The 13,429-nt window shown below is 33.3% G+C and overlaps 2 protein-coding genes and 1 non-coding gene across 4 annotated transcripts; all 3 read right to left on the bottom strand.

Annotated features, from left to right (window-relative positions):
• Positions 1-6,801: 6,801 nt before the first annotated feature.
• On the bottom strand, positions 6,802-7,622 carry LOC145017456 (uncharacterized). Its single transcript, XM_078975489.1, has one exon. It carries the CDS (start codon positions 7,620-7,622, stop codon positions 7,284-7,286), a length of 339 nt encoding a protein of 112 aa, XP_078831615.1. The 3' UTR covers positions 6,802-7,283.
• A 3,319-nt stretch (positions 7,623-10,941) lies between these two features.
• Positions 10,942-11,013, bottom strand: TRNAP-UGG (transfer RNA proline (anticodon UGG)). The gene has a single exon. It is a non-coding gene; the product is annotated as a tRNA-Pro (tRNA).
• Positions 11,014-11,150: 137 nt separating this feature from the next.
• Positions 11,151-12,629, bottom strand: LOC145015618 (endoribonuclease L-PSP family protein). Of its 2 annotated transcripts, none has more exons than XM_078974088.1 (6): positions 12,352-12,629; positions 11,949-12,064; positions 11,776-11,820; positions 11,593-11,666; positions 11,444-11,493; positions 11,151-11,349 (listed from the first exon to the last, which is right to left on the bottom strand). In XM_078974088.1, exons 1-6 carry the CDS (start codon positions 12,548-12,550, stop codon positions 11,255-11,257), a joined length of 579 nt encoding a protein of 192 aa, XP_078830214.1. In that variant the 5' UTR covers positions 12,551-12,629; the 3' UTR covers positions 11,151-11,254. The 2 variants fall into 2 exon arrangements, with proteins under 2 accessions (XP_078830214.1, XP_078830213.1); XM_078974087.1 differs by having other exon boundaries at positions 11,949-12,073; positions 12,352-12,623.
• Between the last annotated feature and the right edge of the window lie 800 nt (positions 12,630-13,429).

Here is a 13,429-nt window from a genome sequence, read left to right as displayed (position 1 = left end):
GTAAAATATGAAACTTTTCATAACAACAAGGATCAAATAACAAATAATTTTAAATTAACATTTAATCACATAATTATCCATATTTGATTTATTTAATGATTTCTTGCAAAACAATTTATCAATTTACTCAAAATAATTAATCAATTATCTTATAAGGAAACAATTATCTTATTAATTGATAAATATCTTCATTTAGATCAAAAATATAGTCAAATATATCATATAATCGGATTAATATTGATCTAACATGATAAGGTAACTATCCATATGCAAAAACAGCAAGAAATCCCGAGATAAGCACTATCTGACGAGTTGACTCGTCGAGTCAAGCCTGGACTCGTCGAGTCACCCTGGACTCGGCAAGTTCAGCTATGGACTCGGCGATTCCAGCCTCTAGAACACCAAAAAATCGAATTTTTCAGATATACAATACATCAATACAATTGAAACCATCCTAGGCTCTGATACCACTGATGGGTTTTGGTCATAAGACATCCTATATGCTCATACAAACCCTAATGCTTGGATCTAGGTTTCTCTATTGTACATGCTTTGAATCCAAGACTATAAACCCTAATTATAGTATATGAAATTGATATTAACATATGAATGGGTTTAAGAACATACCTTGATTGTTATAGAGTAATAACAATCCTAATTCCTCCTTGAATTGACTTTGGAATGCTTAGAGTCACAAGTGTCACTCCTCTAATGGCTTACAAACACCAAGACCAAATGGAGAAGGTATAAGGAGAGAGGAGAGGTATGAGAATTCGTCTCTAGGACCTCTTGGGAAGGGATACACGAATTCATGAGCCAAAGGGTGTTTATATAGGTGTAGAGATAGGGTTTCAGTCATTATCCTTATCTAGTTGCTTATCCACAAAGCAACCCATAAGATAATCCTTGAATCCTTATCGTAGTCGAATTCTAAGGCCTTATCACCTTAAATTCGTCCAACCTAATAATAAGATAATCCTTACCTTATTTTGTAACTATCACATAATTACAAATCAGCCCCTCTAGTTTAATTAATTACACCTGATCACAAAATTAATTCCTAATTAATTATTGACCAATATTAATTAAACAAATATGATTTCTCCTTTAATATATTATTCTTATAACATATTAATAAATCATAATAACCTCTCTCTCTCTTTATTTATTTCTCCAATCAAGTTGCTTTGGTGAAGGCAACCCAAAAGGACCATGCACCATCGGGTCAAGTACATACCAAAATAGTTATGGACTTAGACACTAATCCAACAAATCTAAGGTTCGCCAGCGATTGGTTGCTTGTGAATAGTTGGAAGTATAGTATTGGATGGACCATACTGTCATTATTATTACAAGATTTGATAATGAGTTGTCATATGGCAAATGTGGAAATGTTTCCATATTGGGAGTTGGACGTTAAGAATCTATATGTCTAGATTAGAAACTTTTATGCAGAAGGATATTCAAATGAATGTACCTTGAATATGAGACTTTGTATCTATGGAATTGTCTTGCAACAATCTCCAATAAAGGACTTTGTAATTTCATTGGCAATAGTCTTTGTGACTTTAGTGCAGTGAGATTACGAAAGGATCGTTGCATAAAACGTTAGAATATAACATATTCTATAAGTGGCAAGAATTTGATATTCTTACACTTGTGATAACGATTGGGAGTTGTGAAATGAGTATGATTGGAAATGTGTTCATTTGATCTATTTCACAAAGTAAGGATCATAGGTAAACATTGTGTGCATGCTAAGAGCATGGGAAAATTGTAGTAATAATTCAAGTAATAAGTTAATTAACTGAAACAACAAATAATGAGTAATCGATATGGTGATAAATAAAAGGTGTTTTATCTATACTCAAAGGTTTGAGACCATATAGGATTAGTATTATTCTTGTGTTTCACATTGCATGTTTTGACTTCATGAATAATTAATTATTTAAGAATAATCAAATTATTCGAATGGTCCATAGTCGTTCATATGTTGGAAGTAGGTATGAATGAAGACTATCATGAATTGGTGTGTAGATTGTCTAACGTGTATTAGACATAGAAAAGGTTTGCTGCTATGTTCATGAGTGCTTATGAATATGATTTTGAGCATTAGATTAAACCCGCACTCACAATAATCACTTCATGGGTTTTATCACGAGTGATTGTGAATCGATAATATTGTATATTCTTATAACCGAGACGTGTGAGTTGTTATTTGTTGGTCGATTGCACATTGATGATAAGTAAACGCACCAGTAACTTGGTGTTATAAAACTTATTGTTGTGTGTGATTCGATGAGTGAGTACAAGCAAGCATTGAGTCCAATTTTATCCGTTCCTTTTTCCCAAAATGGGATAAAAGCGATATCTGTGGGCCCCTCGATGATTTAGTGATGACACCCTAAGCGCTTGGCCAAGCCGGGACTAATTTGATGTGTTCAATTGTAGTCTGTTGTCAGTCGTCATAAATCGAAAATTGGGAAACAACACATATATTGAGAGATTGATTTCAATCCATGTCTCACATCTATGCGATATCAAGAATGGAGGAATATATGACCCCTTATCTAAAGGACACGCTTCTGATACGAACATAGTTGACATCGGCTTTTGAAAGCTACGATTGCTGATCAGGTTCTGAAGTCATACGCAGAATAGTTATTAGACTTATCCAAGTGGGAGACTGTTGGATTAGTGTCTAAGTCCATAACTATTTTGGTATGTACTTGACCCGATTATGAGCATGATCCTTTTGGGTTTCCTTCACACTGGTGACTAAACAGGATGATTGTTGAGGAAAGAGGCTGGTTTATTATTAAGAATAATAAATTGGGGTATAAATATGATTTGTTAATATATTATATGAATAATATATTAATTTGGAATCATATTATTAATTATTATTTAATCAGAAATTAATTAGGAATTAATTTTGGGATCAAAGGAATTAATTTAAAGTACAGGGGTTGTTTTGTAATTATTTGATAGTTGAGACTTTGGGCTATTGGATCACCTTTATTAAGGCTTGAACGAAAATCATAGAAGTATCTAGGAGTTTTCGTCCAAGGTCTTAAGGAAATGAGTCGATGGACTTGCTTAGGCCCTAAGCTAAGGGATTAGGGTTTCCACCTTGAAACCCTAGCTAGCCTCAAGTATAAATAGCACCCTAAGGCACTAGAATTCGACCACTCCTTGGAGAAACCATACTAGGGTCGAATTTTAGAGCCTCTTGCCTCCCTTCCTCTCTCTCATATTCATCCTTTCACCCAAAGTGTGTTTGTGAGCCATTAGAGGTACTACACTTGTGGGATTTGCTTTCAAGAGCTAAGGAAATTCAAGGAACTAGTTGTTATTGCTATATAACAACAAATAATATGTATTATATTCTCCTTTATGAATTTCGAAAAACATAGGAGTATCACAGGTTTCTTTTTGTGTTCATAGAGTTGTATAACTAATAGTGATAACATAGATCCAACTCTAGGGTTGCATGCACACATAGGATTGTTTGTATCAAACCCATCAGTTTGTATGGAAGACCATGGGGGAGCCCATGACACTTGGATGTAAGACCATGTGGAGAGCCCATGACTTTCCTATCAAAGACCATGGGAGAGCCCATGACACTTAGGTGTAAGTCCATATGGGGAGCCCATGGCATCTTGGAGTAAGACCCTGGGGATGAGGCCACAACCTTTTTATCTTGTGTATGCATGGCTTATGTGATATGTATAGTTGTTTTTAGCTAGTATGATATGTTGTATGTGGTTTGTATGTGGATATGCTCTGGGGAACTCACTAAGCTTTCAGCTTACCGTTTGTGGATTTGTTTCAGGTACATCTGAGCCCAAGGGCAAGGGCAAAGCGTGATGGCGCGACGTGCACTCTCTCCCTCACTGATATGTTATGGGACACTCTGATTGTTTTTTAAATAAAGTTGTAATGAATGTGGATTTGAAAACAATTGTTTTGGGATTTCATGGTTTATGCAAATGTGTTTTATTAATTAAAAATGAAAATTTTCTTTTAAAATTTGGGTCGTTACATCAATTCTCTCTAAAAATGGGTTAGGGTTTGAGATAATGCTTTTAGGGACAATGAAGGCTGGTAATGAGAGAACCTTAGGGAGTAATGTTGCTTAAATAGGGTCCAAACCCTAAAACTTAGGGGTTGCATCTGGCTCAGGTCTGCTCAACATACTAGGGGGAAAACCATGTGTCCAAAGCTCGCCATGGTACTCCCAACATACCGTGATTACACCCAACGTACTAGGCCAACTCACAAACTCAACAATACTTATATCTTAAGAATTTTACATGGAGATTAGGATTTACATGTCACCTATAGCTTTGGAATGTAAAGTTTCACATCCTAGAACCCGCATTAGAAGGTTATAGAAAATTTGAAATTTTGGTGATCACTTTTACAATCTTGTCAAGATTGAGGTCTTAATTGGCTATTCACTCTTTTGAAATTAAAAGTCGAGTCATCCATTCCAATATTTGAGGGGGGATGTTGTGGTACAAAGCTATCCTTGGTGATGACTTGAAAGATTCACCCCTTTTATGACATGTGTGGGAATTCAAGCCTTGTGACTTATGAGTTGAGCTTCCCTATGTATAGTAGTTCAATATTTTTGTAGGTTTAGAGAGCTCCCAATTTGTATAGCTGAGTAGATTAGTTTGAGAGAGTATTGTAGGAGCAAGCACATGCTACTACAAATTTTGTTCTATTTCATTTTATACATACAATTATGCTTAAACATTAATTCGTTTCTTTCGATTATACACTTTTACATTCCTCAATGTCAAATCAAGTTTCATGTCATAAATGTCTTGTAATTAGTTAAATTAAGGGACAATATGACCTCTAAATAATGTGTGTTATATATCCACACAAATTTTGGAGAATAATCTGTCACGTGGTAAAATTTCAGGTCTTGGAGCATATCTATGCGCCGCCACGGTAAAGGGTAGTCTAATGTCAGTCAACTTTGGTCAAAGCCTTCATGCGACTTGTGTGAATTTGGGCTTGAATCTTTTGCAAACCATTTGATGTCTGTACTTGGCATTTGTTCAATCCTATAGTCTAAGCCACATTAGCAACACAACATACATGGCCTTTTTCCACACTTACACGATTTTAGCCCTTTTCCCTTATTTCTTTATAACCCCCATCTTGTAATAGCCATAACTTCTTCATACGATATAGGATTTTGATAAATCTTAAATCCTTGAAAAGATAGTAATAAGTAATACAATTTCTGTTTAGATGTGTTTGGATGAATGTATATAGATCTAGATTTATTAACTCGTAAACATAGGTATGTACTCATTTTTCACTTTCAACCCTTTTTAGAAGTCATTTTCTAATGACCATAACCTTTTTATTCCAAACCCAAATGGCGTGAATTTTGGTGATGGTTTGTCGAATCCAACCATCACCGAGAGCCTTTGTCCTTCCATATCGACGTTGTTTCTTTAATTCTTTCTCTATTTCTCTATCCCTCTTTATTGTCAACTCCAACGTACCATATCTTTCTAACCTTAGATCCACCCTATACCTATCATCTATTTCTAACACTATATTCTCAACCCTGCTTTCCTTATTGAGTCCAAATGCAACCATCTTCAACCCCGACATCATCAAGAAAACCATTTTCAACCCCGACATCAAAAGTTGTCAGATCAATAATGAAGAACACCAACCAAAATTGAAAAAATATTTCTAGATTTATAGGGGTTTGATTTAGAGTTTTCAAGACCAATTTCAAGTTTGTTTAAGGTTCAAATTAAGATTTATGGAAAATTTCAAGTTTGTTTCAGGTTTGATGTTAGGATCTCAAGACTGATTTTTATTTCAGATTACGTTCACATTTTATTTTTTGTTTTGGCTTGATCAAGTTTGACTTTGATTTCATGAATGATTTTGATTTCAAATTTGATGAAGGTTTTGTTTTTTGGTGTTGGTTTGATCGGATTTGATTTTGTATTGTTTGATTATCCTTTTAAATTGGGTTTAAGTACCGGTGACATGATTGATTTTGACTTGTGGTGGTTGTCGTAGGTGACTGATTGTAGTGCGCGGAGGAGAATCGGGGGTAGTGACCGGTGATGTTCATTAGATCTAATAATACGGAAGAAAGAATAATAACATTAAAAATAATAATAATAAAGAGCAATATATTCATTTCATATCTAGTAATGATGAATCAAACAATGTTAAAAGTTATTAGAGATGTCCCGAAAGAAAAACAAAATAAAACTAATAGATTGGGCTAAACCACATTGACGATTCGAATAATCAACACTATATCTTTTAGGGTAAATTACTGAAATCGTCCCTATGGTTTGGTCAAAATTGCACATTTAGTCCCTAACTTTATGCATGTAAGTGACGAAAAACACAACAAAATCAAACAACAGGGATGATCCGAGTGCAAAAAAAAAAGTTAGGGATCAAACATGCAATTTTGATAAAACCATAAGAACGGTTTCAGTAATTTACTTTATCTTTTATATCAAACAAAACATTTTTTTTATCCTTTAAAAATAGATAATCAATACTTATGCCTTTTAAAGTTAGGAATGTAATTATGATAATATTTTAAAGAATATATATTTAATATTAATCTTATGTTGATTCTATAGCAGAGATCATAATATATCGTGATGTAATTTATTTTATTTATTAGTATTCATTTCTAAAAGTTTTAGTTAAGATATGTAGTTGGAGACTTTGAGACTTCTAGCAGTACAAAAACTAAAAATATAATAAAAGAAAGGAGTGAAATGAACATACGGGTCAAAAAAGTGACTGCCTTCTCAAACATATTAAAATGCATACAAGCTTTTATAATTTTCCTATGGGACGTAGCTAAATTGATAAAACATGCGAGATACTTGTTTTGATAACAAATAGGTCGTGAATTTTATCCATAACACCCTTATGATTCTCAACCATTTGGTGAATCAAAATATATCCCCTTATCGAGTACCCTTAGAGCCTGGATTCGATGGGATCATGGGAATATTTTTTTTTTTCTTGAACGACTGAGTTTTATATTATTAGTTATCCATAAAAACATGTATAACCAAAATGTTTACAAATATACAAACTTTGTCACTGCAACTACAACAACAAGAAGAAAAAAAAAAAGTTGAAAATTATATACAGTTTAATTAAATTTAGAAACTAAAAAAAAAAAAAAAAAAAAAAAAAAAAAAAAAAAAAACCCTCACGTAATTGGGTAAACCCAATACGGGGTATACGTCGACAGTTTACTCCGGAATGCTCTGTAGAGCAGGCCTCCACGGCCGTTGATTCGATTCAAATCCATCACTGACGTTCATCAACTTAGCAAGAATCTGCTCCACCGTTAGCCCCTGCACATCCGTCCTACCCAATAACTCTTCCAGTTGCTTCTTCGATATCTTAATCTTCACCTCCGTCGTCGCCGGTTTCTCACCAAAGCTACCGCCGGAATAACTCTCTCCTTTCCGACTGTCACCACGGTGGCTGCCGGATAAATACATTGTTCCCGGTGCCGCCGCCGCCGTTGATCCCCAGACGCCGCCGTCGCGTTGAATGGCTGTCTGCTTTTTTATACAATTTCCCATTTAATCGGATTATCAAAACAGGAGTTGTGTGCTGAATTTATAGGAGTGCGCAGAATGGCAAGTGGGATGAACGGTTGTCCTACGTGGCATACGAAGCTGCATGGATGGCAAGTGAGATAAAGACGTTGTTTCCACGTCAGCTCCACAGTGCTCCAGTTCCGTACTGGTTTATGCGATTCGGCAGCCGGTTTGAGTTTCATCCGGTCGAAATCATACGGAACCCGAGTTTTTGGGTTATAAGTTCATCCGGTCCAGTCTTTTTCAAGAATGTGATGGCGGTTCAACGCCAGCGGAATTTGACTAGCATGCTGAGTACGAACCGTTGGAACTTGGAAAGTAAGAGCAATGTGGGACCGGTTTATTTTGTCTTGTAGGTTTAAAAGTTTAGGCGGCTAAAAAGTGTTCACAGTATATGTGGATAACAATGATAACAATATCATAACATATAGAAAATAATCCACATGGGTAAAAAATTGTGAAACATGTCAAAACATCAAAAAAAAAATGTAAAATTTCAGTGTTCAGCAATTATAAGAAACAAAACTTTGTGAAAAGAGATAAAAAAAAATCACATCAAAATTAAGAGGTGTTTGATAACCTCTAAATAATACCATTTAGGATTTATTTATAAATCGGTCACTTCAACGGGTTTGATACCAACTGAATAATCAATGTACGAATCAAAACTCTTTGAACTACCTTCCAAATGGTTAATTAAACTCTCATTATCTTAAGCATTAAGAAGTTAGAATCATTAAAACCATTAAATAGTTCAGTTTTATTAATGTGTTATGTGTTAATAAACGTGTCTTTAGTTTGGTTGCGTTTATTTAACTTGAATACGTCGAATTATCTATAAAATTACTTTTTTAATATAAGTGTAATTCTATGCTGGAAATTACCTTTTTTCTGTTTGGCCGTTTTATTTACGTGAGCAAAATAGTAACCAAATTTAACAAAAAGTAGAGTCAAAGTTTTACAATCATATTTTATTATAACCTTTTCCGCGATTCAATATTTCTCAGGCTTATGTGGTGCATGGAAACTAAAATATGTTATATGACGCATGCCATATTCATATTTCAATTATTATACTCTATATATAAATCATTTTTCTAATTGATTATAGTTTTTTAAGATACTTTGCACGACGTGTGTGTGAACGAGAATTGTGTATATACATTGATTGATTGTAGTTTTGAAGGTCTTGATCAAAATATTCTTGCCCAATAATTGACATATAATGAGATTTGTTTCCCTTTATCACTTTAAACATGGTGAAATTAATAATTATCTTATAAACATCCATCATTTGGCATGGGATTATGGGAATATTCGTTGGCATTTGTTTATCTATTTATGAGCCTGCATACATTGACTCAAGTCTACAAAATCCGTTATCCATAGAACAATGATAGTGAAATGTGAACAAAAGACGTATAAGACGTTCATAGATAGAAAACCGGCTTAGGACAATTGGGAATATTTACAGCATCAAGATGTAAGGCCTAAAAACATGGGGGTTTAGAAGTGGTCAGTTGCACAGGTCTAATTTTTTTCATTATATATTTTTATTTAAAAATATAAAATTATAATAAAGATAAGGGTCCTTTTTATTCTTGTTCATCCTGAACCTTTAAAAATATTTCATTTTTCAGGACCGAACCGACCCTGCCTAAAAAAAACAAACAAACAATTGAAATCAACAATTAATATTCCAAAACCCACTTCAATCTCTAATGTTTTTTTTCCTTAATGGAACATCAACATATTTAATCTCCAAGAGTGCACGGGATCGTGTATAAAATGGGCATAGATGGGGCAGGTAACTCATACCACGATTCCACATACAGATCTAAAAAGATGAGATCGGGTTTGTTCATCATCATTCTCAATTCTCAATTTTCTCTTTTATCCTACTTGTACCATATGCTTCATACATTGTACATTAAGAGTGGGTGGAATAGATAGTTATTTATGTTGTGGAATGAAAATGATGGAAATGAAATTAAAAAGTTCATATGACGCATAAGTGATGAGAGGGTTGGAAAATTTGAGGAAGATGGACTCATTCCACCCTAATGTTTAGTTAAATATTTATTATGTTCAAATCTCATGACACTATAAGAGGATCTTTGTGTTATTAGGTTCAGTTTCCGATGGGAAAATGTAAACCACATTTTATTGTTTTAATCGGATATCATTTCATAGGGGTGACAAATCGTGTTATCGTTCCGTGTTTCTGTCTGACATGACACAGCACGACAAAGTTTTTTTGTAAAACGAATACGACACAAAACGATAAAGAACTGCTAAATCGTTTCGATTTTGTGTCGAGTTTTGATCACGAACACGACACGATACGACATCGTTTTTTTACAGCTAACACGAACACGACTTCAAATTTTAGTTTCGTCCAAATTTCGTTTTATGTCCTGTATTTTTATCGTGTTGTGTCATAAATTGTCACCCCTATACTCTGATGACTAACTTTTAATTAAAACCATTATGACTTAAACACTATTTTTGGAAACGACAAATTTATATAAATCTGAGCAAGAAGCTAAAAATGGGGTCAGAATGACTTAAACACTTGATCTCCTATATGAAGAGGCTAATGTATTACTTAGTAGGTCACTAGGTAGTTGGTTAATTCATAGCTTACAATGAGATTGTTTAACTTCGAATATCCAAATACTAAAAATTACAAATCAAAAGAATGTAACGATGTCCAATGCCTAAAATTCACACGCATGCGTACACACACATTCATAATAAACATTTTTATATGAAAATTCCTATTGAAAACAAATAATAGACTCCAAATTGATAGGTGAAGTATGGGATATAATATTTAGCGATATTTTTCTTTAATTTATACATTCATAATAAACATTTTTATATGATTTTATTAACAAGTCCACAAACCAATCAAAATAAATCTGAATTCAAACTCTACCAGTTGTCCTTAATTTAAGAAATATTAACTAGCTTGGATAAGTCGAACATGTCTATGAATATTACGTTTAAGAAAAGCTTAAAAAATTCGAAAATAGACAAAGTATTCAATAATCAAGTTTTATTTGAAATTAACGATAGAACATTCACACACAAATATATTAACTTTCAGTAAGAATTTACTCAAAGCCTTTGTACGTCTTGTACTTATTTTTGTAAACTTAATAAAATTATACTCTAAGTTTGAATTATTTAAAAATATTCTAATGATATCTTCTTACTAGTGAAATCTTGTGTTGTACGACAACTGATAAGTAAAAAAGAATTCATGCAAATTCATAGAAAAAAAAACTGGAAAAAAGGGGCGTTCCGAGAATCGAACTCGGGACCTCTCGCACCCAAAGCGAGAATCATACCACTAGACCAAACGCCCTTGATGAATTTTATCTCTGAACTTTATTTAAGTATACAAATTCCTTCTTTCATTTTTATACACATTAACTGTTTAACACCAACAAAAATAATTGTTTAAACAGAAACCAACTTCTCCATGTTTAAAGATTCATAAAAGATTAAAACCCAAACTTTATTAAACTCAGAATCTTGAAAACATTCTTTCATACATTTTTAATACATAAATTTCCTTATTAAAATTACATAAAATGTTAAAAATACTAAAGTGCAGCTATGCATTCAATTTCAATCCTCGCATCAAGTGGTAATGCCGCAACCTGATATGTTGATCTAGCTGGAGCAGGAGCAGGAAAATCTGCAATTCAAAAAAAAAATATATATATATAAATTAATTATATCCATATAAATCGATAATATATATTATCTTAAAACCGAATATCATTACTCACATTTAGCATATATTTCATTAACTTTCTTGAAGTCCTTCAGATCAGCCAACCTGAAAATCAACCAGAAATTTTTCATTTTTTTTTTTTTTTTGTATAAAATTCAATATCCTCACATAACTTTAACATACAAAAATATAAATTCCATTTACATGATTGTGGTTTTAACAACTGAGGAATAACTAGCTCCACTAGCTTTCAAAATCTCCCCCATATTCTTGAGAATCTGAAAAACATAACAAAAGATTACACTAAAGACTAAATATAAGATAAATTCTACTTCCTTTAATCAATTTCTGATTTTTTTTTTTTAAAAAAAGAAATAACATAATCACCTGCTCTGTTTGTTCCTCTACACTGTCTGAAACAAACTTCCCTGTCTGCAAAAAGCAACAATAACATATGCAACAAACAAAAATTAATTACAGTTGCATAACTGAATTAGATATTTAAAGGGTATTATAGAGCAAATGAATAAAGAAAATATGGTTGTTATAATTTATAAAACCTCGGGAATAAGACCAAGAACACCAGAAACAAAAAGTGTATTATTGGCTTTAATGGCTTGGGAATAAGGACCAAGTGCTGCTGGAGCCTTGTCTGTTTTAACAGCTTCCTTAATACCTATAGCATCTGATGAGGTTGTTAACAAAATTAATCAATTAGCATCTGAAAAATCTAATGTTCTCAACAATTATGTTCTTCAAATATACAAATAGCGTATCAATTTATGGAAAAGGGGGAGGGGAGTATTTCTGTTGATTATCCTAAATTGAGAGAGGGATACTTTGTAAACAATGATAGTTCAACATTTTCGCAAAATTCGAAATCGATACAAGGAGAACATGAACATCAATTGAATTATGGAAATACGTGAGATTTTAAACGGTTAAAGAAGAGAGAGAACTCACTAGTGGCAGTAGAAATGCCGAGGCAAGCGAATGGAGTTGACCGGTTGGAGAAGGAGGTTAGAGAAGAACGCCAGAAGGTAGTGCCGGCAGCGGAGGCGCAACCTATACCTGCGATGATCGGAGCACGGTGGCGGAGTACACCGATGTCTATCGCCGGCATGTTAAACGACCTTGCTAGACCAGAAGCCATCCACGCCATTGTCTTTCTCTTTCTGCAAAATATTCTCAGAAAGTCCGAAAATGGATGTTATTTAGGAAAAGCGGAAACGTTATTGGGCTTCCATTGGGTCGATTGTAACCATAAAAGAAAGGTTATACATATTTGTAACAATTTTCAAGTTGACAAAAGTTATTAAATGTTCATAAAAAAATCAACTTTTTACAATATATTTGTTTTGTCTTAAATTAAACATCATGTTATCAATTTGTTATAATAAAAAATATATATATAATATAATGCTTTTCATGATACCAAAATATATTTATTTTTGTGATATTTTCCAAATTATAGTAAAATTTTTAAAAGATAAAACTGCAAATTTAATCCTTGTGGTTTGTAAAAATCTTTTGGATGGGCATCTAAAAAGTTTCCAGTTTGCATAGAAGGTCCAAAATTAAGGTTTTTCTGGGTTTTTGTTCATAAACTTAAGAAATTCTTGTAGTTTTGGTCCATGCAGCACTTGAATTGACTGTTTTGCCCTTTAAATTTCTTTTATGTATTTTTTATATTTTATTTTATAAATATTAATGCAAAAAAGGAATTAGGTTGGTTTACTGCATCTCTCTCTCTCTCTCTCTCTCTCTCTCCCCACCCCATCGGAGCCCTCCCCCATTCTCTCGCTTCTTCTTCTTCCTGTTCCTCATCTCTCTCTCTCTCTCTCTCCCTTTCTCTCTCCCTATCTCTCTATCTCTCTCTCTCTCTCTCTCTATATATATATCTCTCTCACTCTCTTAAAATAAAACGCCATGGTTGGACTTGTGTGCTTCTTTCTTGCTTGAAAATAAAAACAAATCCACATAAACCAAGCACATACACATACATTCCAGATTACCAATCGTTTCTGTTAAAAAGCTCCTA

The sequence above is a fragment of the Lactuca saligna genome, chromosome 9 (genome assembly GCF_052625555.1).
Source record: "Lactuca saligna cultivar CGN05327 chromosome 9, ASM5262555v1, whole genome shotgun sequence".
Classification (NCBI taxonomy): Eukaryota; Viridiplantae; Streptophyta; class Magnoliopsida; order Asterales; family Asteraceae; genus Lactuca; species Lactuca saligna.
This window is presented reverse-complemented; position numbering and strand designations above follow the sequence as displayed.

Bases quoted from the DNA above. Each gene is read 5' to 3' on its own strand.
- LOC145017456 (XM_078975489.1), bottom strand. From the start codon at position 7,622: ATGGGAAATTGTATAAAAAAGCAGACAGCCATTCAACGCGACGGCGGC.
- LOC145015618 (XM_078974087.1), bottom strand. From the start codon at position 12,550: ATGGCGTGGATGGCTTCTGGTCTAGCAAGGTCGTTTAACATGCCGGCG. The intron at 11,821-11,948 runs GTTTTATAAATT...TGCTTTTTGCAG, and splicing joins TTCTTGGTCTTATTCCCGAG to ACAGGGAAGTTTGTTTCAGA. The intron at 11,494-11,592 runs GTAAATGGAATT...GTTGATTTTCAG, and splicing joins GTTGTTAAAACCACAATCAT to GTTGGCTGATCTGAAGGACT.